This window comes from Capra hircus, chromosome 22 (genome assembly GCF_001704415.2).
Source record: "Capra hircus breed San Clemente chromosome 22, ASM170441v1, whole genome shotgun sequence".
In the NCBI taxonomy this organism is placed as follows: Eukaryota; Metazoa; Chordata; class Mammalia; order Artiodactyla; family Bovidae; genus Capra; species Capra hircus.
This window is the reverse complement of record NC_030829.1, coordinates 46233532-46254949: the sequence shown is the minus strand read 5'-3', so window position 1 is coordinate 46254949 and position 21418 is coordinate 46233532. Positions and strand designations below refer to the sequence as shown.

The 21418-nt window shown below is 44.3% G+C and overlaps 1 protein-coding gene across 2 annotated transcripts in view; it reads left to right on the top strand.

Annotated features, from left to right (window-relative positions):
• CACNA2D3 (calcium voltage-gated channel auxiliary subunit alpha2delta 3) overlaps positions 1-21418 on the top strand; it is an 870293-nt gene that overhangs the window by 479928 nt on the left and 368947 nt on the right. For both annotated transcript variants that reach the window (XM_018038437.1, XM_018038438.1), the window contains exons 10-11: positions 4632-4721; positions 13127-13240. In XM_018038437.1, the coding sequence (XP_017893926.1) occupies positions 4632-4721; positions 13127-13240 (204 nt within the window). The remainder of the gene's footprint in view (positions 1-4631; positions 4722-13126; positions 13241-21418) is intronic.

Genomic DNA, 21418 nt, shown 5'->3' with positions numbered 1-21418 from the left:
CCCCATTTCATAGGTAGCAAAACAGGCCTGAGAACCAAAGCTACTTGTCTTGGGATATCAGAGCTGGTAAGTGGTCTAACTAAAACTAGGGCTTAGTCTCTTGGATCCTAGTTCAGTTTTATTCTTGCAGAGTCCATGGGGTCTGTATACTGGTTGCTAACATACAAGTATAATATAATATGATTGCATTAAATATAAAAATTTTTATCTTACAGTAAGCAGCCATACCTGAGAATAGATTTTAAAAAATCTGTTCTGGTGGCTGCAGGGCAATCAGCCAGGCCCCTTCATTCCCTTTCGGACACTACCCTTGGAATGCACACAACTAGAGTTCATCTTCAACAAATTAGTACAGGCCATGGGGGAGGGAAAGCAGTGGATGTTCCACCCATGTGCACTAGGAGTGTGCTGTGTATGAAATGCCTGGCTTTGTCTGGCATGGGCACTCAGACAATGTGTAAATCAGGCGATGAAATGACAGTGATTAAGAAGAGGAAGGGGGGCATAGATGAGATGAGAAAGGTCATTGTAATGCAGGGAGGTCTTTGGGGATATATTGCCTCAGTTATGTGATGGGCATGGTCATCAAGGTCCTTTGAATTGAGTGACCCAAATACGGCTAAATCTAGTCAGGCAAAGAATCAAATTTGTTGGCTCACTTATCCAAGGAAAGTAAGCACGGCTGGATCTAGGGGCTCAAGTCATGCTGTCGTGACTCTGTCTTGCCCCCTTGCATTGCGGACTCTTTTCCTTGGCTGTTACATTTATTCAGATGAGCTCTTCCTGTGCAGTGGCTCCATGGCTGCTGGCAGCACCAGCCTGCCTCCCTGACTTTTCAGTAATCTCAGTGGAGAGAGAATCTTCTTTATCGTGTTTCAGTAGAAGCCCAACTATGGCTGATGGGATAGAATTCACAGATTGAACAGGGCTGATCAGGGGGCCCAACCCTTGACTAGGGAAGGAGAGAGATACTAGCACTGTTCAATTCATATAAATTATGAGGTGTTGGGGAAGATGGAAAATCAGCAGAAGGGAAAAGGATGCTGGATAGGGGAAATCATACATACCCACTGGCCTTAGAGTTTCCTCTGACTCACCATCAGGCGATGGCTTGGTAAGGAGGAAGGACTAGTCTAGCTCTTGTGTCTCCAGGTTAGTGTTGTCCAACACAACTTTAGGCAATGATGGAGATATTATTTAACCTTCACAGTCCAGTCCAATGACTACTAGCCACATTGGGCTGTCGAGAACTTGAAATGTGGCTTGTGTGATCAAGGAACTGAGTTTTTAATTTTAGGTAATTTTAACTAAATTTAATATTAATAGCTACATGTAGCTCATGACTACTGTAAAGGGCAGAGCAGCTCTTAGTAGAAGTCACATCACAGGAGATGGTTCCCTGGAAGGCAGGACCCCCTGTCCCCACTTTGGAGGAGGGTTGGACTGAGAGTTAAATGCAGAGGCTGGTTGACCAGGATGATGAAGCTGAGTTGTTTAGGTTGTGGAGTAGGAGGAAAGGGGGTTTGAATGTGAGAGAGAGGACCGGGAAGAAAAAACAGAGAGAGTCCTTCATCTATGACATCATTTAGAAACCTTTAACATGAAGAAATATTTTTTCTATTTCGTGTATGAGCTCAGCTTCTATCAGGAAGAAACAAAATCACAATTGACCTTGTTATAATAGCAAATGGAGGGGAATTCCATGACATGTTATTGCATTTTGCACTTAAGTGTCCAACAATAAAAGCAGCCATTGCCTAAAACATCATTCTGCACGTGACATGCAGCTACACATGGATTAAAAGAAAAATTGCTGTGTTATAAAAAAACGTCCTGTGTAAACTTGTGTGACTGAGCGCAGCTAAGTGCAGTTGACAGAAATGACATCAGATGAATAGAACGAACTTGTCGAGGCAGAGCCCAGCCCTGTGCTGTGAACCTGGGTCTGGTTAAAGAACGCACTCTGCACAGTTGGCGTGACCGGCCTGCCATCCTGCTTTGTGTCCTGTAAGATGTGTTGGGTCCACGTTGGGGTGACACTTACCAAGCCGAAGTCTTCTTGGCGGTCACCACTCACTCACAAGTCAGGTTTCCAAGGGTGGAGTTTCTTGGAGAAGGCAGGCTGATTTGCTCTGACTACTTGCCTACCCACCGTGGGACCCATGAGCTTCTTAGATTCAGTCAACTTTCTGGGTTTATCCACTGAGTGCTCATAGAGGCTATGCCATGAGTTTGGCATCCTGTTGCCAAGTCAAGAGCGGCAAGAATAGAGAAGCAGGAAACTTGGTTCCTGGCTGTGTAGTTTGCCTAGTTCCCTGACCCTCAGCATGCCCCTGGATAATCACTTGTAGACTCAGTTGAGCGCAGAAACTAAGAGCAGGCATACTGGAGACACACTGGCCAGGTCTAAGTCAAGTTCATAGCCAGTGCCTGGCATTCAGGTTACCCCCTCTCCCACCACACACACACACACAGACACACACACAGACACACACACAGACACACCGACACAGACACAGACACAGACACACACACACACACACACACACACACACACACACACACGCTAAACAGCAGTGGGTGTGTAGTGGAAAGGAGAGAATTAGAGCAGCTGAAACTGGCCTGGATAGAACCTGGGCTGGGCAGCTACCTAAACTGGACCTCAGTCCTACTCTCTGCAGAGTGGAATGATGGATATTCGCAGGGTTGTTATGTGGACACAGTTGGCTGGTTTTTTTGTTCAGAACCTAACATTGAGCAGGCTTCCAGAACCAAGGTTGCTCCGGTGAGCATCAGAGTGTGGTTGCTGTGAGGGAGGGGTGGCCCAGGGAAAAGGTGTTGTGGGTGGTACGTGTATCTCCAGGGTGATTTGCCAGCTTCACATCCAGCCTTGATTCATGTTCGGCTTGGATGACGTTAAAGCTGGATCCCACTCAAGCTTTCCAGTCCAGTTTGCCAACAAATGTGCAGCCCATCCTGATGACCAGAAGCTCCAGGCAGAACAGCATCTTAAAACTATAAGTCCTATCCTAGGATCAGTGTCTGTGATGCTTTGATCACTTTCAGAGTCCCAAGGCAGACACATTATGAGTGGGCGTCACCATTGGTTTCTGATGGCATACTTGGAGTGCTGTTGGGTCGCAGGCACAGTAGGAGAAATGAAACCACTCCTAGGCCAGGAAGTCACTAGCAGGCCTTTTCCCCTAGCCCCCCCCCCCCTTCTTGTCCCTCTCCCTCCTAGTGTCTTTAGTGACTTCTCCAGCTATTTCCCCAGCAGACAAGGGTTGGATGCCTTTGGGAACAGAAGAATTCATTTCAATAGAAAACAAATGGTTTTGGATTGGGTCAGTTGGAAAGTGTTGCCAAGCGCTGTGCTGCTGTGAACATGGGCTTTGGGCCAGTGACCATCATGTACATTCCCGTGTACCTGGGCATAGGCCTGGACCCACTCCTGTCTCTTTTTGGAAAGCAGAGATGTTTGGGTTTCACAGTCAGTTTCTTTGTCCCCTTTATTTTCCAGCTGATGCTGGGCTTCTGTGGAATTGACATAGTGGAAAGGCCTGGGGCTGCTCCTGAAGAGCCTCCTTCCCATCTGCCTGTTCCTCGGAGCCCTCTGTATTTGTTGCCTGGATCTACCTCCCATAGGCACGGGTCTCATGTTGTGATCCAGTCTTTAGCCTCACTCTTTGGCTCTTTGGGGGCTTCCCTGGTGGCTCAGCTAGTAAAGAATCTGCCTGCAATGCGGGAGACCTGGGTTTGATCCCTGGGTTGGGAAGATCCCCTGGAGAAGGGAACAGTTACCCACTCCAGTATTCTGGCCTGGAGAATTCCATGGGGTCTCAAAGAGTCGGACACGACTGAATGACTTTCATTTTCACTTTTGGCTCTTTGGAGGTGGTTTTTGAGAAGCAATTATATGTGTCATAAATGTGCTAAATGTGGAAAACAAAAGACCATCAGATGTGCCCTGTCTTAGAAACATCACAGCCTTGAGTGGGGACAGAATCTAATCAGGTGATTACACACCTGGAGTGCTAAGTGCACGGTGGATCTGAGCCTGGTATGGCAGCCTGGGCTTGCAAGGAAGCACTCCAGGCTCTCAGGGGTGGGTGTTCTGGGAAGGCTTCCTAGAGCAAGAAGGGCTGAGTCCCTCTAAACAGACACGCCCTGAGAAGATAAGAGAGAAGTAGATAAGGGGAAGGCAGAAGATGGATGGAGAGTGTGCTCCCAGTGGAGGGGGAGCATGTATGGAGTCTAAAAAAATGATTGAGTGGAAAAATAGGGGAAGGGAGGGGTAGAGGGAGCTCATAGCACTCCCTGGAAGAGTGGAGAGTCACAGGAGATGAAACTGGAGAGGGAGGCAGACATTTTCAACAAATTATAAACTTTTCACCAAAATCTTAACTTTCTTTCCCCTAACATGTAATCAAAGCTTAAAAAAAAATACATATGGAAGGTAAATTTTATACTAAGTTCTTATGTTTTGAATTTGGAAGGCAAAAACTGAATTACGGCCATTGGGGCCTGAGAATGAATCATGGGTTTTGCCTCAGCATGTGCTTGTTCATTCAGGGTTGGTATTTCATATAACAGGACAGATGCTAATGGATTTTTTTGCTTTGTTGTTTCAGCACTTCAGGGAGCATCTGGACAAACTTTTTGCCAAAGGAATTGGAATGCTGGATATAGCTCTGAATGAAGCCTTCAACATTCTCAGTGATGTAAGTTCCTCTTTGATTTGCCTTTCTCTCTTCTAAGAGAATAGACGGGATTTTCGTGGGCCAGCATTATTGTTAGCCAGGCAGGGGATAAGAGGGTAAGGCTGGGGAACCAGGTCTAGTTTGGGAGGCCATCCCAGCCTCCTCCTGGGCAGAGTCGATGGTACAGTCTGGTCAGCGGGCTCACCTGCCACCATCATTGACTTTGGGGCCATCAGTGTCTCAATACTAGAGCACCATTGACCACAGATTTCTTTTCCTCTGAGAAACTCTCAATTTCTTCATGGAGTGGATTCCTTATTGTGAGTCACACTGAATCCCTGCCTGTGGTAATGTTCAGAGGAAGAAGGGCTTCTCTGTGTGCTGTGTTCAGGGAGTGTTAGAGGCGCTACCTATCCCAGCCTTCCTCTTGCCCCCTGGAGGCTTCAGGAAGTCCTGCAAAAGCAAACCCCACTGTACCTACTATTTCTTCTGCTTTGCTGAACAGAGAATTTCAAATATTAATAGCACCTGTTAACATCTTGTGAAATACGTTGTGGAATTTTGGGCTGGTGATTCTGCCCCTTGAATGCAGTTGTGTCAAGCTAAAGCATCATGTGACTTCTGTGTCCTTTTTACTCTGGGAGGGCAGTAGGAAAATAAATGACTGTCTTTATTAATGCAGATTCTCCATTATTTATTTAACTGCTATAGGCTGCATGCTTTTTAAATGTCAGGCCCTGGGAATAGTACACCAGTGAACAGAACAGATTAAGTATTTGCCTTAATGAGCGTAACATCCTAGTGAAAAAGTCTGCAAATTATGTCCCAAGAGAAACATCAGCCTCCATCTTGTTTTTGTAAATAATGTCTTATTGGAGCACAGCCATGCCCACCTGACTACATATAGTCTAGGGCTGTTCTTGTACTACAGTGGCAGAGTTATTTTCAATAGATACCGTATGTAAAAACTAAAACAGTTACTATATGGCCCTTTACAGAAGAAGTTTGCTGACCCAGGTTCTAATGATGGGAGACCTATGAAATGAGTAGTCTTATGGAAAACAATAATTCTACTGTTCCAAAATGATAAGGGCTTGTTCCTTTATACAATGAGGTCAAGAGTTCTCTAGCTACGGGAAGAGCTCTCTGGTTAAGTGATGTTGGAGTGCAGACCTGAATGGTATCTCAAGGAACAAGTTTTCAGCAAGAGGAATAGCAAATGCAGAGGCCCTGAGGGAGGGCATAGTAATGGTACAACAAGGAGACCAGCATGACAAGAGCAAGCAGGAGAGAAAGAGTGTGCTAGGAAGTAAGGTCGCAGAGAGCGGCATCATGTGGAGCCCAGTGGACCCAGTGAGGACTTTGGCTCTTCCTGTGTGGGATGGAAAGTCACGGAGTCTGAGCAGAGAATGACAGAGTCCAACTTGGATTTCAACAGCATCCACTGGCCGCTCATTGATAAACAAAGATAGTAGCAGGAAGGCCATCATCTGAGTGACACACAATGGTGGCTTTGGACCAAGGAGGTAGTGATTTAGATGTTAAGAAGCAGAAAAATAGAAGCTGCTCTAGGTATTTCAAACAGGAGGAGTTGAACTCAGGAAGTTGGTTGCACAGGGGATGGAAAAGCTGAGAAATCAAACAGAGAATGAACCGATCCATGGATTAACACCAGCAGGAGGCAGCTCCCTTGTGGGTCAGTAAGGACCATAGGAGGGAGGGCTGCCATCAGAGCCTCATCACTATGGCTGACCAGAGAAGAACAAAACCACTGAGGGGGCTGCCCAGCAGGAGCTGCAGTGCTAGAGGGGGGCCTGTCCTGTGGAAGCTAGTGCGTTGGAGGCGATGCTGCCATTGCTGGAGAATGCCCAGGCCCCCAAAGCAGAGAGAAAAGGAGAAATGGCTTAGAAATACCTTGGCCTCTCCCTTGAGTCCTTCAGTATTCACCTGAAGACAAAACTTGTCAAAACTATTGCCCAGTCTGGGAAATGTGATTTTCAGGAAAAAATATGGGGTGGAGCTGAGAGCAAGCAAGCCCTGAATGGGGTGACAGCTATGGGAGAGCAACTGGTCATTCAGAGGCTTCTCCTCCAGGTAGCCCTGCAGGCCACCAGCCATCCGCTTCCAGGTGAGCATTCAGCTGGCACTGTGTGGCTTGTTTTGGTGGTCAGTTATATCTGATTCCATAACTTGAGCTTCTACCACTAAGCTACAGTGGCTCTCAAGCCAAGGATAGGTCCTAATTCGATACTCTTTTTTTAACCAACAATATCTGCTGGCACATAGAAGGCTGTTTACATCTCAGACCTGAGTCAGTATTGTACATCAGTGCAGAGGACAGGAAGTAAGGAGGGAAGGTGTCATTTCAGCTTCCGTTATACAAAACGGAGGCCCTTCCTACTCACCTGGCTCCAGATAATTAGCATTTATGGACAACTCAGTGTTTGGGACAGCACATACCTATTAACAATGTATTAATAATTAATAAGCATGACTGATCAGAGCCAAGGACCAAGCTACATCTTTAAATTCTACTTTGAACCTTGGGTAGCTTTTGACATAGCTCAGATAGTAAAGAATCTGCCTGCAGTGCAGGAGACCTGAGTTCATTCCCTGGCTAGGGAAGATCCCTTAGAGAAAGGAATGGCTATTGACTTCAATATTCTTTCCTGGAGAATTCCGTGGAGAGAGGAGCCTGGCAGGCTACAGTCCCTGGGATTGCAGTCAGACACAGTTGAGTGACTAACACTTTGAACCCTGAATAGGCACCTTCGTAGGGCTTGAAGATGCTGATCTCCACAGCTTAGCAGGCTTTTTCTAGAGGGTGATATTGAAAGGACTTGCCACATTTGGGAAACTGGCTTTCTTTATTTCAAAAACCTGGTGTCTAGTGCAGGGGGAGGCTACTCTGAGATGGGGGGAGGGAGTCCCTTGCTTGGAAATGTACCTTGCAGATTTCTGTTTTCCTGCTATTTGACAGAGGTGGTGAAGGAGTAAAGAGTTAAGAGATGCTTCTTGAGTTGAAGTTTGTGGCTTCTGGAGTCAGGCAGGTTGGGTTGAGAAGCCTGACCCACTCAGAGCGTGCTGTGTGACCTTGCAAAAATTCTGCTTGGTTTTACCTTTATTTTCCTCATCTTTAAAATGAGGCTGGGAATAGACCCAACACTGGTCACTTAATTTGTGAAGCCCAGTGCAAAATGACAATGCAGGTGCTTGTTCAAAAGTTAATAAGAATTTTAGGAAAGTGAACACCAGAGTGTTCAATCAAGTGTGGGGCCCTGTATAGCTATGTACATCACATGTCATGAAGCCGGCCATGCTGGATAGGGGTTGAGGCTTCAGCATGAGGCAGTGGCGCCCAGCTCCCTCTCAGTCATGCTGGGTTGGGTGGGAAGTGCCATCACCGTGACCACAGAGACATTAGGCAGCCTCAACTTTTGCCAGGCTGCCTGAGGTTTCTAGAAGCAGCTCCTACCCTTAATGCTTTGGTCCTACTCCCTGCCCAAATCCTCAGGAGTCTCTGCTTCCCTTTATCCCCTCTCTTCTTTTCCTTGCCCTGAAACTTTTTCCTCTCCCCAAGCCTTTCACTTACCAGATTTGTTTTAAAGCTCTCCTAAGCCAGTGATCCCTTGGAATGCCCAGTGGGATGCCGTCTGCTTCAAGGCTCCAACATAGGTGTTGTGGTCAAGGTGTGGGATGTCATCCTCCTTTTGGAGACTCACAATTCATTTGCTACTAGAGGCCTTAGCAGTCCTGCAGTGAACAGACCTTTTAAAATATGTCTATACCAACACTCAAATTATTGACCCAGGAACTCTCTGCGTCATGTTATAACCTCAGGATAGAATTTGTAGAACTCACAGCTCCCCAGGCACACCTTCAGGCATAATATTTTTTTATCCTTTAAGAGGGTGTAGTATTTCCAACACCTCCAAGAACCAGAAAATCATCAATACATGGTGGACTTTTTCCCTTGAATCCCAGTGAGAGAAGCATTTTTGAACCAGGGAAACCGTCCACATACCTGCTTGATCTACCTGTATCGGTAAAAGCCCTTTGAGGTCTGGCCAGTCAGAAAGTCTGAGGGGTCGAGTGTAAATTCCAGAAAGTAAGAAATGGAAGGAACAAAAATGTTTCAAAATGTCCCTGCCTGAGATTTGTTGACAGTTGGCACCATATTGAGTGCACATTTATCCCAGAGAGAGAAACATTTCCATCCCATTTCTTGCCATGGGGCTTTTAAATAGCCAAACACTTTGAAAAACACAGAGATGGTTAATCTCCCATGAAAATGAAGCTTTAGCTATTTTCCACTTCATCAATATGACCTTTAGTGATATAATTCTCTTCCTGTGTATTATGTCTGCTTTTGCAAGCCAGTATGAAATTAAAAGCTATTTCTTGAACGCACAAACACATATACACACACTCTTTCTCTCTTAGACACACACAATTGAAATGCCAATTGTGGTTATGGCTTAGAATGGTTCAGAAGTTACTATAACTAAATGAAGTTAATTCTGTTTTGCATTTACCTGCATTTCAGTTTCAGTGTTTGCTCAGATGATTTAAAGGCTTGCAGTTGTTGTACAAATGGCTTTGAAAGGAGCATTCAAATAAACTTCTAAGACCCTTCTAGCTATTGATCTCTGCTGCATTCATTAGATTCTCTTAAGAAAACAGAGCCGGTTTGCTACAGTAGTTAGCATCTACCTTGTCATGTGACAACTGCAATTATCTTTTTTGGCGATGAATACAATCTTTGCAGTGATTACCTTTTAAAAATTTTTCTTAGCCAATTAAATAAAATTCGGTGACATTTCAAAGACTGTTAATCACAACCAAATGCTCTAAATGTCAGGATGCATTGAAATTTTTGCTGCTAACTGATGAATCACTGAGCTAATTGTAGTTCATCATCAGGCCCTTGTCATTGTTATTATTATGGAAAACACTTTCATCACTCCCGCTATTCAATAAAAAAAAAGTTCTAGACAAATATGAAGAGAAGAGATATTACTCATCAAAGCATTTGAATTTAATTGCATTCTTCAAAATTCTCCCAACTGCAGATTGCTGCAGAAGAAAACCAGGGACTCAGCCATGGAAGAAAGTAATGGATTTAAATAAACAGCTCGGGGCAGCCCCTTCTTCCAGTGTGCAGTATTCAGATATCTTCATTTCCCTCTCTCTCTTGCCTTTTGTTTGGGAGAGTTTTTCCTGGGTGTTTTCAAATGAGTTACATGAATAACAGTCTCGAGGTGTCCTGATTTTTTTCCCTTCTGCAGCCTCTGTGGTCAAATGAATAGATCACTTGTATTCGGTGGCACATTACTGGGTTTATCCAGTGACATGAAGGCTGTGTTGAATTGCAGGCTCTCCAGAAAATCTCCAGAGCAACCTGTTGATAAGACAAGGCTGCAAGACTGTTTTTTCTTGTTGCGCTATGATGATAGAATCTTAGTAGCATCTCAGAGTGGAAAGGGCAAAGTCATTTATTGAGACTATTAAGTGGGTCCTCAGGGTGGAAGAGAGGGAAAACGCTTCATTAAGACAGCGTATAAATCCTAAATTATAGTTTATGATTGGTGGATGCAGCAAGGGAAGATTTTGGGGTCAGAGGTTCAAAGAGTCTCAGGGTATAAATTGTCCTTTGATGCTTTCTGTTCAAGAGTTGATAGGTCTTTTAGGAAGTTCCTGGAATAAGCACTAAAGTTATTTGCAATTTTCACCTTCTTTAGCAAGAGTTTTCTAGAATAGTAAGTTATTGTCAGTGAAGACAGTAGAAAAGAAGTTATGTGAGAAGTTTTGTGGTCCAATGGCCTTAGTTCTCGGGTATTTTTACCTATTGATACTGTATCATGTGCCTTGTGTGTTTATTAATTTAAGGACACTGCCCAGTCAGAGTTGCAGGAGTGAGTGCCAGGGTCAGGACTAAAGTGAGCCACATTCTAAAGGCACCGAATTTAAGGAGCAGTCACTCTCAGGTTAGGGACCTTGGTGTCTGCCCTGTGACCCTGGAATGCTAAAAAGACTAGAACAAGGAAGAACAGGAGGAGGAAATGAGCACTGTGGGGCTCTCAGATTGAGGAGTGCCATCTCATTACTGGGAGGCCATAGGCTGAGTGCACTGAATCTGAGAATAGATTCTGGAGTGGACTGCCTGGGTTCACATCTCAGCTATGGCAGATAGTTGCTGTGTGATTTTGGGCAAGTTAGCTAATCTCTGTGCCTGTGTTCCTCACTGGTCAAATGGGGATAATGATAGTACGTACCTCAGAGACTAGTAGAGATTAAGTAAGTTCATACTTGTAGCCCAGCATATAATGGGCATATAATCTGTGCTGTAACAACCTTATAAGCATGTTGTTCCCATCTTATAAATGAAGAAAAGGGTATTATTTTGAAGTATTTATTTATTACTCATTTATTTTAGAATTTTGTTTGAGTGCACCTGGTCCTAGTTGCAGCATCTGGGATCTTTTAGGTATGGCACGTGGGATCTAGTTCTCTGAGCAAGGGTCAAACCCAGGCCCCATGCACTGAGTGTGTGGAGTCTTAGCCACTGGACCACTGAGTTGGTCCCTAGAAAAGATATTCTCAAAAGAGAATTTATGTTAGGTACCAGTTTGTGGTGCTGAAATAAGATTGAACATTTTCCGCTATACTATGGTATTCCACCTGTGTTTTGAGTTGGTTTTACTTTGTCCTAATATAACCATGAGGCCATTCGTTCCATCCATCCATCCATTCATCCAGTCTTCTCTAAAGTCACTGCAACTTCAAACTCCACATTAGAAATCCAAGTTCATGGAGACTGGGCATTATGCTTCAGTGTGAGTGCCCTGGTAGCTCTGGTTCATCAGTCAGCAGAGTCCAAGGGTGGCCACTATCCTTCCCCCGAGTCATGGTTAGTAGGTAGGACAGGCCTGTACATGGTCACTCATGCCTGTGCGCATGCTCTTTGCCCTCTCTGAAAGGCCCTTGCCCCAGATGCTCACCTCCTTCTGGTATTATTCAAATGTCACCACCTCATTAATGGCTTCCCAGACTATACTTTCTAAAGTTAGCCCTCTGCATTTCCTATCCCCCTACCTTTTTTTTAACTTTGCATCGTCATTATCAAACATAAAACATAATTTACTCCTTTACCTTGGTATCTCATCAAACAGAATATAAAATACATAAGGGAAAAGATTATTCTGTGTTTCATCCTCAGCACTGTGTGGGCACTTAGCAATAATTTTAAAATAAATGAAAAAAAAAAAAAAACTTCACAGTTTGTAGTGGTGGGAGTTTTCACTACTGAAGGTTAAAATCTTTTTGTGTATTCCTCATTGGTATGTAACTGTAGGGTTTTTAAAGGACACTGCTTTGAATTTGTAGCATTCATTAAGGAGATCCTTCACCCATGATTCAAGGGAAGGACACGAATCTCTGACAGCTGTCATATGGTTAGCCAAGCTACCACTCACAAAGGCTGGGCACTTTTGAAATTCTCTGTAAAACTGAAAGTTGAAGTATAGAATTGGTATCATAGTGGGCACAATCTTGGGATTTCAGCAAGCTGTACATACTAACATACATAATATATAATGTTGCTAAGTCACTTCAGTCGTGTCCGACTCTGTGTGACCCCATAGACGGCAGCCCACCAGGCTCCGCCATCCCTGAGATTCTCCAGGCAAGAACACTGGAGTGGATTGCCATTTCCTTCTCCAATGCATGAAAGTGAAAAGTCAAAGTGAAGTTGCTCAGTCATGTCTGACTCTTAGCGACCCCATGGACTGCAGCCTACCAGGCTGCTCCTTCCATGGGATTTTCCAGGCAAGAGTACTGGAGTGGGGTGCCATTGCCTTCTCCGAATATATAATGTTACATGCTAACAAATCATGTTTAAAACAAACCCTAAAAAGAGTGCTTACAGTATATTCTGAATTGGTATGCTCCTGACTTTATTCTCCATGTGTACAAAACCTCCTTGATTTTATTACATACAATCTGTATCCATTAGACTCATTCAAACTAAATTCATTTAGATTTTGAAAGAGATGTTACTCATCACATATTCTGTTACCCATAATTGTGTTTCTAAAAGGTTGCTCTGCCAACTCCTTTGGGCTTATATTCTGAAGCACTATCCATGTTTGAAGGCAAGAGAGGTTAACTATCCTAGAATCTCACGCCTACCTTGTGTGTATTTTTAAGAAATCTCTTTTGTGGTCTGTGTTTAGTTTCAGTTTCCCAGAGTAAATATGGAGATCCATAAGTGGGCGGAGGCTTATCCTGTAGGTTCTTTCTGGTGGTGCAGAATGAACTCTCATTTTAAGAGGCTTCCTGAACCTAAGATCTCATGATTCCAAAGTCTCGTGGGTACACATAGCCCTCTGAGGTGTTTTTCAGTTTGTGCTTATTTCTTTCCACAGTTCAACCACACTGGACAAGGAAGCATCTGCAGCCAGGCCATTATGCTCATCACTGATGGGGCAGTGGACACCTATGATACTATCTTTGCCAAGTACAATTGGCCAGATCGAAAGGTAAGTTGATGTTGATGTCATCATGGTGCCATCATCTGTGGAGGATCTTTATTGCGTTATTACCTCCAGCTTGTCCATGGATAAGTACCCCGTGTGGACTTCATCTCATGACCTATGGTTTCTCAGCCTTGTGTTTTCTGGTTGACCAAAACCGAATACTATGGCTTTCCTTGTTTTCAAAATGAAGCTTTTTTTGGTAGCAAGAAGAAACCCATGTAGAAGTGTTCAGTATGTTCAGTGAAAAGACTCGCTGTGAGGTGTGCTTTGTCCATAATGGAGAGTGCTTCTCTTTGTTTATGTTTGCCTTGGAGCCAGAGCTGCGTGGTGAACCCAGCACCTCTAGAAGGGGGAAGGCAACCATGTGGCCCTGTGGCCGAGTCCTCTGTTTCCACGTCCCTGTAGTTCCTTCCTGTACCCTCACTGCCATCCAGAATCTCCTCTTCATCCCCCAGTGCCGTTCCTTACTCTTGTCGAAGCTTGTCTCTTCTCTATTCAAATTCTTTTTTATTTCCAAGTTAACATTTATTTATTTGATAAACCCATATGTTAGGGTGTCAGTGACAGATATCAGTGTTTTTGGTGTCTTTTGAGTGCCTTAACCCAGAGGTTCTTCAAGCTGTTAGCCAGTTTGAATTCCCTATGGAGAGCTTTTAAATTATGGATCCTGTTGCACACTTACAGAATCAGAATTCCTGAGGATGTGGCCCAGGATTCCATGTTTTTATTAAGTACCTCAAGTAGACACCAGTCAGCAGATTGGTAGCTGGTGATCACTGTCTCAACTACATGGTGAGGTCTGAGCAAGAGATAGAGGTTCATCAGAGAGGGCGCTAGCCTGCAGGTATCACAAAGGCCCTTTCCTGTCCTCCGTGTCAGTGGCATTATTCTGACTGTCTCTGTAGCGGCATGAGACTGTTTAGACCAAGTCTGTTTCGCTTCTTCAACTTCGTATGTTTAATTTCTGGGAACTGAGCTAACCACACGCATGGCAGAAAGAAACAGAAGACAAATGACAACTGTGCACTCAACTGTATCCAGAAAGCACGCGCGCTTGAGGCGCTGCGAGCTGCCATTCCTTGTTCTTTTAGTCACTCTTGGTCCTCCCGTGTCTTTGGTAACATAATCGTCTCACTTCACCGAGCACGACTGGTGCTTTAAGATGCATATGTTTTGTAGAATGTGCTCCCCAAATGGATAACATCTCCTTCCCTTGTTGCTCAGCCTTAGAGACAGCCATTATTTCTGAAGCTGGAGGGAAAACTAGCTGTTCTGGGCTTGCTGAGAGTAGGTGGGCCTCTGGCCTGGCACCTGCCTGAGGGATATCCAGGAATAAGTATGGCTGAATGCAGCTCTCACAATAAACATTGACTTCAGAGTTCAGTAGTTGAATAAGATGCAAGTTCACTGTTGGAAAAGTGATTTTAAGTGAGATACTTCAGGTGATGATTTCTAGGGAAAGCTAGAGGACAGAGTTAATTCCTGGTAAATGTACGTGATCCAGAGGAGGGGGCATGCGGTTTACCGTTGCACCCCCACAGCGCATAACGTTGCTGAGCACGTGGCCACTACCTCGTAATGCACAGTCCTAAGGGGCTGAGTGACTGAGGAGCCTGGGGGCAGTGCTGGTAAAAGGTAAGGCTGCGGATGTGTTGTCATCAAATACGGTGTTCTCAGGTGCCATGACATCTCACACCATGTTGAAGGGTAGTTTACATTATTTGGGACCATCTTAAATAAAAGAATGAAGTAAATGGGCCTTTTAATAAGCAGCTCCATTAACAGCAAATGTATTAACATGTGAGATTTATATGCTGAATCACGTGAATCCCTCTTGCTTGGTGATAAGTGATGGATAGCTGTAGCCCAGGAATATTGAAATTTAAACATCTATCCTTACTCGCTGGGAGAGGCATAGGATGAAGGCTGCAAAATTGTAACTCTTCAGACAAAAAAGGAATTTCAACCTATCTTTCCAAAGAAACAGTGTTGACTTCAGGCCAGATGCTTTCTCAGATTAATTAGAACCAGGGTCCTGCAAATTTCAGCCTTCCATGGAGCAGTTTGATCTACTTACGAAGTGTTATCAAGCAGAGGCAGACTTTCTTTCTGTAGCAAGAGGGCCTTTCTAATCTATGATTAGAAATTAATAGCAGGATCCCTCTCCTGCTCCATTCTGGAGCATTCCATGACATTCATATGCATATGCATTCATCTTCTTGATGACTTCTCTGTGGAGGTGCAGGTAATAAGTTTGTATGAAATGGCAATGTGCGTTAGCACTGGGTTAAAGTGAGACGCTGCAGCATGTCTAAGCGGTCATCCTTCTCTGTCGTTCTGAACGTTAGGTATTTAGTAGAGGGTTGTGTTGTGCTGTTGTTTGCTATCTTCAAAATTATACAAACAGGAAATGGTTCAGGAGAGAGTAAAATGATCTTAAGGCCTGATTCCTATAACCTGATTCCTATAACACAGTGATTCTTAAACTTTGGTGAGAATAAGAATCATCTGGAGGGCTTGTTCCAACACAGATTGCTCACCCCCAGCTCCAGAGATTCTGATTCAGTTGGGCTGGTGGGGCCTAAGAACGTCTATTTCAAACAAGTCTGCAGGTGATGTGAATGGTACTGGTGGGCAAACCGTGCTGGGGAACTAGTGCTGTAGAAGTAGCCCAAGGAATAGGGTTTGGTTACTCAGTGGGCTCTGCCACTTTTGCTTCCCTATGTTTACCTTTTGTTGTTCTTTAGCTAGTAAGTTGTGTCCAACTCTTTGTGACCCCATGGACTGCAGCATGCCAGGGGTCCTCAGTCCTTTCTTGCTTTTTCCCAGAGTTTGCTCAAATTCATGTCCATTGAGTCAGTGGTGTTATCCAGCCATCTCATCCCCTGTCGCCACCTTCTCCTCCTGCCTTCAATCTTTCCCAGCATCATGGTCTTTTCCAATGAGTCGGCTCTTTGCAAAGGTGACCGACGTATTGGAGTTTCAGCCTCAGTCCTTCCAGTGAATACTCAGGATTGATTCCCTTGAAGATTGACTGGTTCAGTCTCCTTGCAGTCCACGGGGCTCTCAGAGAGTCTTCTTCATCCAGCACCATAATTCAGAAGCACCATTTCTCCAGTGCTCAGCTTTCTTTATGGTCCAGCTCTCACATCTATACATGACTACTGGAAATTGACTCTCCAGACCTTTGTTGGCAGAGTGATGTCTCTGCTTTTTAATATAGTCTAGATTTGTCATAGCTCTCCTTCCAAGGAGCAGGCGTCTTTTAATTTCATGGCTAGAGTCACCACTTCAGTAACTTCAGAGTCTAAGAAAAGAAAATCTATTTACTGCTTTCACTTTTGCCCCCTTTATTTGCCATGAAGTTATGGGACTGGATGCCATGATCTTAGTTTTTTGAATGTGAAGTTTTAAGCCAGCTTTTTCACTCTCCTCTTTCACCCTCATCAAGAGGCTCTTTAGTTCCTCTTCACTTTTTGCCATTATAGTGGTATCATCTGTATATCTGAATTTCTTGCTATTTCTCCTGGCAATCTTTGTTAAAGCTTGTGATTCATCCAGCCACAAGCGTCTATTCCCTCAGTCAAATCCAGTGCACAGGTATGTGTTCCTTGGCTCATACTTTGTTTAAAAAATTGTCAGTTACTGATTATCATTTTAAAATTGGAGACAGAATAGTAATATTAATAATATTAAAGTTTTAGTTTCACAAAGATATACACATGGCACTTTGGAGTCAACATTCTCATATGGCAGAAACTGACTGGGATCGAAGGATGGCTGCCCCCTTAGATGGCAAACATCTGGTTCTTTTGGCCCTGGTCTTCATCATGTTCCATTATTTCCTCCCAGCCCACTTCACTTTGCTTCACATACCCATAGGTATAGAATTCTGGACCACTGCTCTGGATTAACACAGGCATGGTCTAAATTACCCAGCCTCTAGGTGTTTATTTCTTTCTCTTAGGCCTGCCATAAACTTTCCCTTCTCTTCTCTAGCCAGATGCTGTCTTGTCTTTACCTGAGTTTTACACATCACACTCCCTCAGAACCATACAAGGGATGTGTATAGCTTCAAATCCAACACTGTAATCACCTCTGGGCCTGGCTTTTCACCTTCGTTGGTTTGATAAGTCCTTGAGGAGAGGTTCTGGATCTCTGACCAGTCCCATCACTGTGCTCTATTCTGTCCCTGCTGAGAAGTGTGGCATTGAGTCCCTAGAGTAGTCTCATGATTCCTGCCCATTGGTGTTTATGCCCTGTCTGAGCGCCTCACCTAGAGTGTGGGTGGGAACTGTGACTTGTTTCTAAACAACAGAATATGGTATAGGTTAGAGAATCTTGCAGATATAATCAAGGTCTCAAGCCAGCTGATTTTTAGCTAATTAAGAGGAATATTATCAGGGGTGGGCCTAACTTTATTGAAAACCCCTAAGAGAGAGACTGGATACTCCCTAAGGGCAGGAGACTCTCCTTGCTGATTTGACGAAGTAAACAGCTGTTTGGAGATTCTATGTGATAAAGAACTGGGGGCAGTCTACCGCCAGCCAACAGCCAGGAAAAACCTGGGCCCTCAGTGTTAGTCACAAGGAAATAAATCCTGTCAACAGTCTGGCTGAGTTTGGAGGCAGATGCTCACCCATTGGAGCCTCCAGATGAATACCTGGATTGCAGCCTTGTGAAATGATGAACAGAAGATTCAGCTAAGCCATCTGCAGACTTCAGACCCACAGAAACTGTAATATTACCAATGTTTGCTGTTTTAAGCCATGACATGTGTCTCACTTATTATGCAGCAATAGAAAGCTATTTGAAGAAGCAAGGTGAAGGGAGAAAGGAAAGAAAATCATTTCATGGTAGCAATACTATGAAACATCCCCAAACTTAATGGTTTAAAATAACAATATATCATTCCTTTCAATTTTGTGGGTTAACTAGGTGGTGGTTCTGCTCCCCATGGTGTCAGGTGGGGTCACTGAGGAAGTTGTGTTCATTTGTGAGTGTGGTGGGGCTGCCTTGGTTCTCTTCTCCAAGGGCTTTCTCTCCATACTATGTCTGACCCTCCAGGAGACCCTGTGAGTCTTCTTTCTTCAGTACAGTAGCCTGGACTTGCTTACCGTATGGCAGTTAGATTCCAAGAAAGAAAAGCAAAAGGAAGTGGGATGCACTTGTGTTTGTCCTGTTTTAATGCTCAACCTAGATAGCATATTCAAAAGCAGAGACATTACTTTGCCAACAAAGGTCCGTCTAGTCAAGGCTATGGTTTTTCCAGTGGTCATGTATGGATGTGAGAGCTGGACTGTGAAGAAAGCTGAGCACCGAAGAATTGATGCTTTTGAACTGTGGTGTTGGAGAAGACTCTTGAGAGTCCCTTGGACTGCAAGGAGATCCAACCAGTCCATCCTAAAGGAGACCAGTGCTGGGTGTTCATTGGAAGGACTGATGCTGAGGCTGAAACTCCAATACTTTGGCCACCTCATGTGAAGAGTTGACTCATTGGAAAAGACTCTGATGCTGGGAGGGACTGGGGGCAGGAAAAGAAGGGGACGACCGAGGATGAGATGGCTGGATGGCATCACTGACTCAATGCACATGAGTTTGGGTGAACTTCGAGAGTTGGTGATGGACAGGGAGGCCTGGCGTGCTGCGATTCGTGGAGTCACAAAGAGTCGGACACGACTGAGCGACTGAACTGAATTGAATGTTTCCTAACCAGGGTCTGTGCAAGGCAACTGCTTAGTAAAACATTGTAGCATAAATTGGAAGAAGGAAGGCATTAATGGTGATTTAGCTTTAAGTCTATGAAGGCAACATCATGATCGCCTATGCTATGTGTCCCTTGCCAGTGGGTTATTTCTGGAAGCAGAAATGAGGAACTATTTATCCATTTATTGGATGCCATTTACTTTTAGATAATATCCATTGGTTAGTGGCTGAATTGCAGCTTTACACACTTGGCATAAAATATGAACTCTTCAGTATGAAAGGGACTCATTCCAGGATCTGCTCAAGAAATAAAGCTGCCTACATTTCTACATTTAAATTAGAAAAATGGCTATGCCTGCCATCTATGTAGCTGCTCTTCCAAATGAACTTTAAAAAAAGAAAAAGGTCATGGAATTATTAGTCATTACCTCCCATGATGCATAAGACAGAGTGACAGGTAAGAAAATGGTAAGTTAGTGATTTGAAAAAGAGGTTGGCAAACTGTGGCCAACTGCCTGCTTTGGGAGGTTTTTGAGTTAGGAATGATTTTCACATTTTTAAATGGGAAAAAAATAACTAAAGGAGAAGACTATTTCATGATTTATAAAAATTATATGACATTAACATTATCTGTAAGCAAAGTATTGTAAGAGTTATACCCATTTGATTACACATCATCTGTTGCTGAAAAGTTGAATAGCTGTGGCAGAGACCATCTGACCTCTAAAGTCTGAAATATTCATTATCTGGCCTTTTAAGAATATGTTTTCCAACCCTTGATCTGAAGGAACCTTTGAGGAAATTTAGACCAGCGAGTATATGGTTGAGAGTCATTGCAATGCCTTTAGAAATTATGCGTTGGCTGAATTCAACAGAAGATGATAATAGTGAGTTCTCCTGCCTTTCCATTGCTTTTATTCTGCTCAAATAAATAGATGAACCATGTGATAGGAGAAAGCAAAAGTGAAAGTGAAGTCGCTCAGTCGTGTCCAACTCTTTGTGACCCGTGGACTGTAGCCCATCAAGCTCCTCCGTCCATGGGATTCTCCAGGCAAGAATACTGGAGTGGGTTGCCATTTCCTTCTCCAGGGGATCTTCCCGACCCAGGGATCGAACCCAGGTCTCCCACATTGCAGGCAGAAATACAGTCTCTCAGAAAACCTCCTATAGTGACACAGAACTTCAGATGCAAGTACTACCGTCAAAGATTTTGAGGGAGGAAAGGAGACAGGAGAGTTGATGGCAAGAACTTCTCTCTGTGCTGTAGGCCTCTCTCCCCCAAATGTGACGTGGCCCTTTCTTTTCTGTCATGAGCTGTTTCTGTCCTTCCTTGCTCCTGACCTCTCCTTCAGTGCTGCCCAGGGCTGGGGCACAGTACAGCGTGATCTGGTGGTTCAGAAGGAGAGCCAAAGGTGAGTGCACAGCCTGGGACTGCACCCAGTGCCCAGAATGTCAGATCTTCATAAATGTGACATGTAACTGCCCCTCCAACCCCATTTTGGTTGTGACATTGTACATGGCAGAGTGTCAATCTTTTGGGTCCCTGAAGCAACAAAGGAGACACCCTAGAGAGAATCAGATAACCCTTTTACCAAGACCCAGGGAAGTAGAGACTCCCTGAATCCAAATGAAATGGAATTCATGGAATCCTTGACACTGTGGGGTCAGAATGCACCCACTCTGATTTCACACCTCTTATTTTGCTCTGTGTTATTCTTCAGGGAGAAAGATTTGGCTGCCACTGTCACCTAACAGACCATGTCTTAACTCACTTCTGCTATAGGTGAACTGTGAAACCCTGCCCGGGTGTGCAGTGCAGACCCTTCTGTACGTGTCAGGTGTCACCATGGCATCTGTCTTTCATGTGAGTCTGTGATGAGAAACAAGGTTGCTCAATTTACTTCCCAGGTCTCCATCAATACAAGAATGTTTTAGACCAGTTTCCCGTACTTAAATATATAAAACAAAATGAATTCTTATTGAATGCTCTCTGAATACTTCTTGTGCACTTAATTCTCACAGAAACCCCATAAGGTAGGTTCTGTTACTATCCTGTTTTCAAAACTGGGGGAAACCGAGGCGGCAAGAGGCTCCATAATTGATTCAGGATTCCATAACCAATCTGATGGAGCTGAAATGACAACCCAGCAGTTGAATACTCAGGCTGAGTCCTTAATCAGGATGCACAGAACTGGAAGGCAAAAGTACAACTGAATGTCCTCTCGTCAGAGAAAGAATTGTCCGCACTGAGGACTCTGTCATCAAGGCAATGGGTTTGTCTCCTTGGCCTTCCCATCCCCAAGTGTGGGAGAACCTGCAGTGTCAGAGCTTTGGGGATCTCAGAGCCCACTGGGGCCCCAGGCAGAAAGTAAGTGCAGGGCCAGCTGTGCAGCCTCAGAAGAGGCTCTCTGGGTGTACTACCTAAATGATTGTCTTCTTCTGAAAGCACAGGGCGACCTCAAATGTGAATGCTAC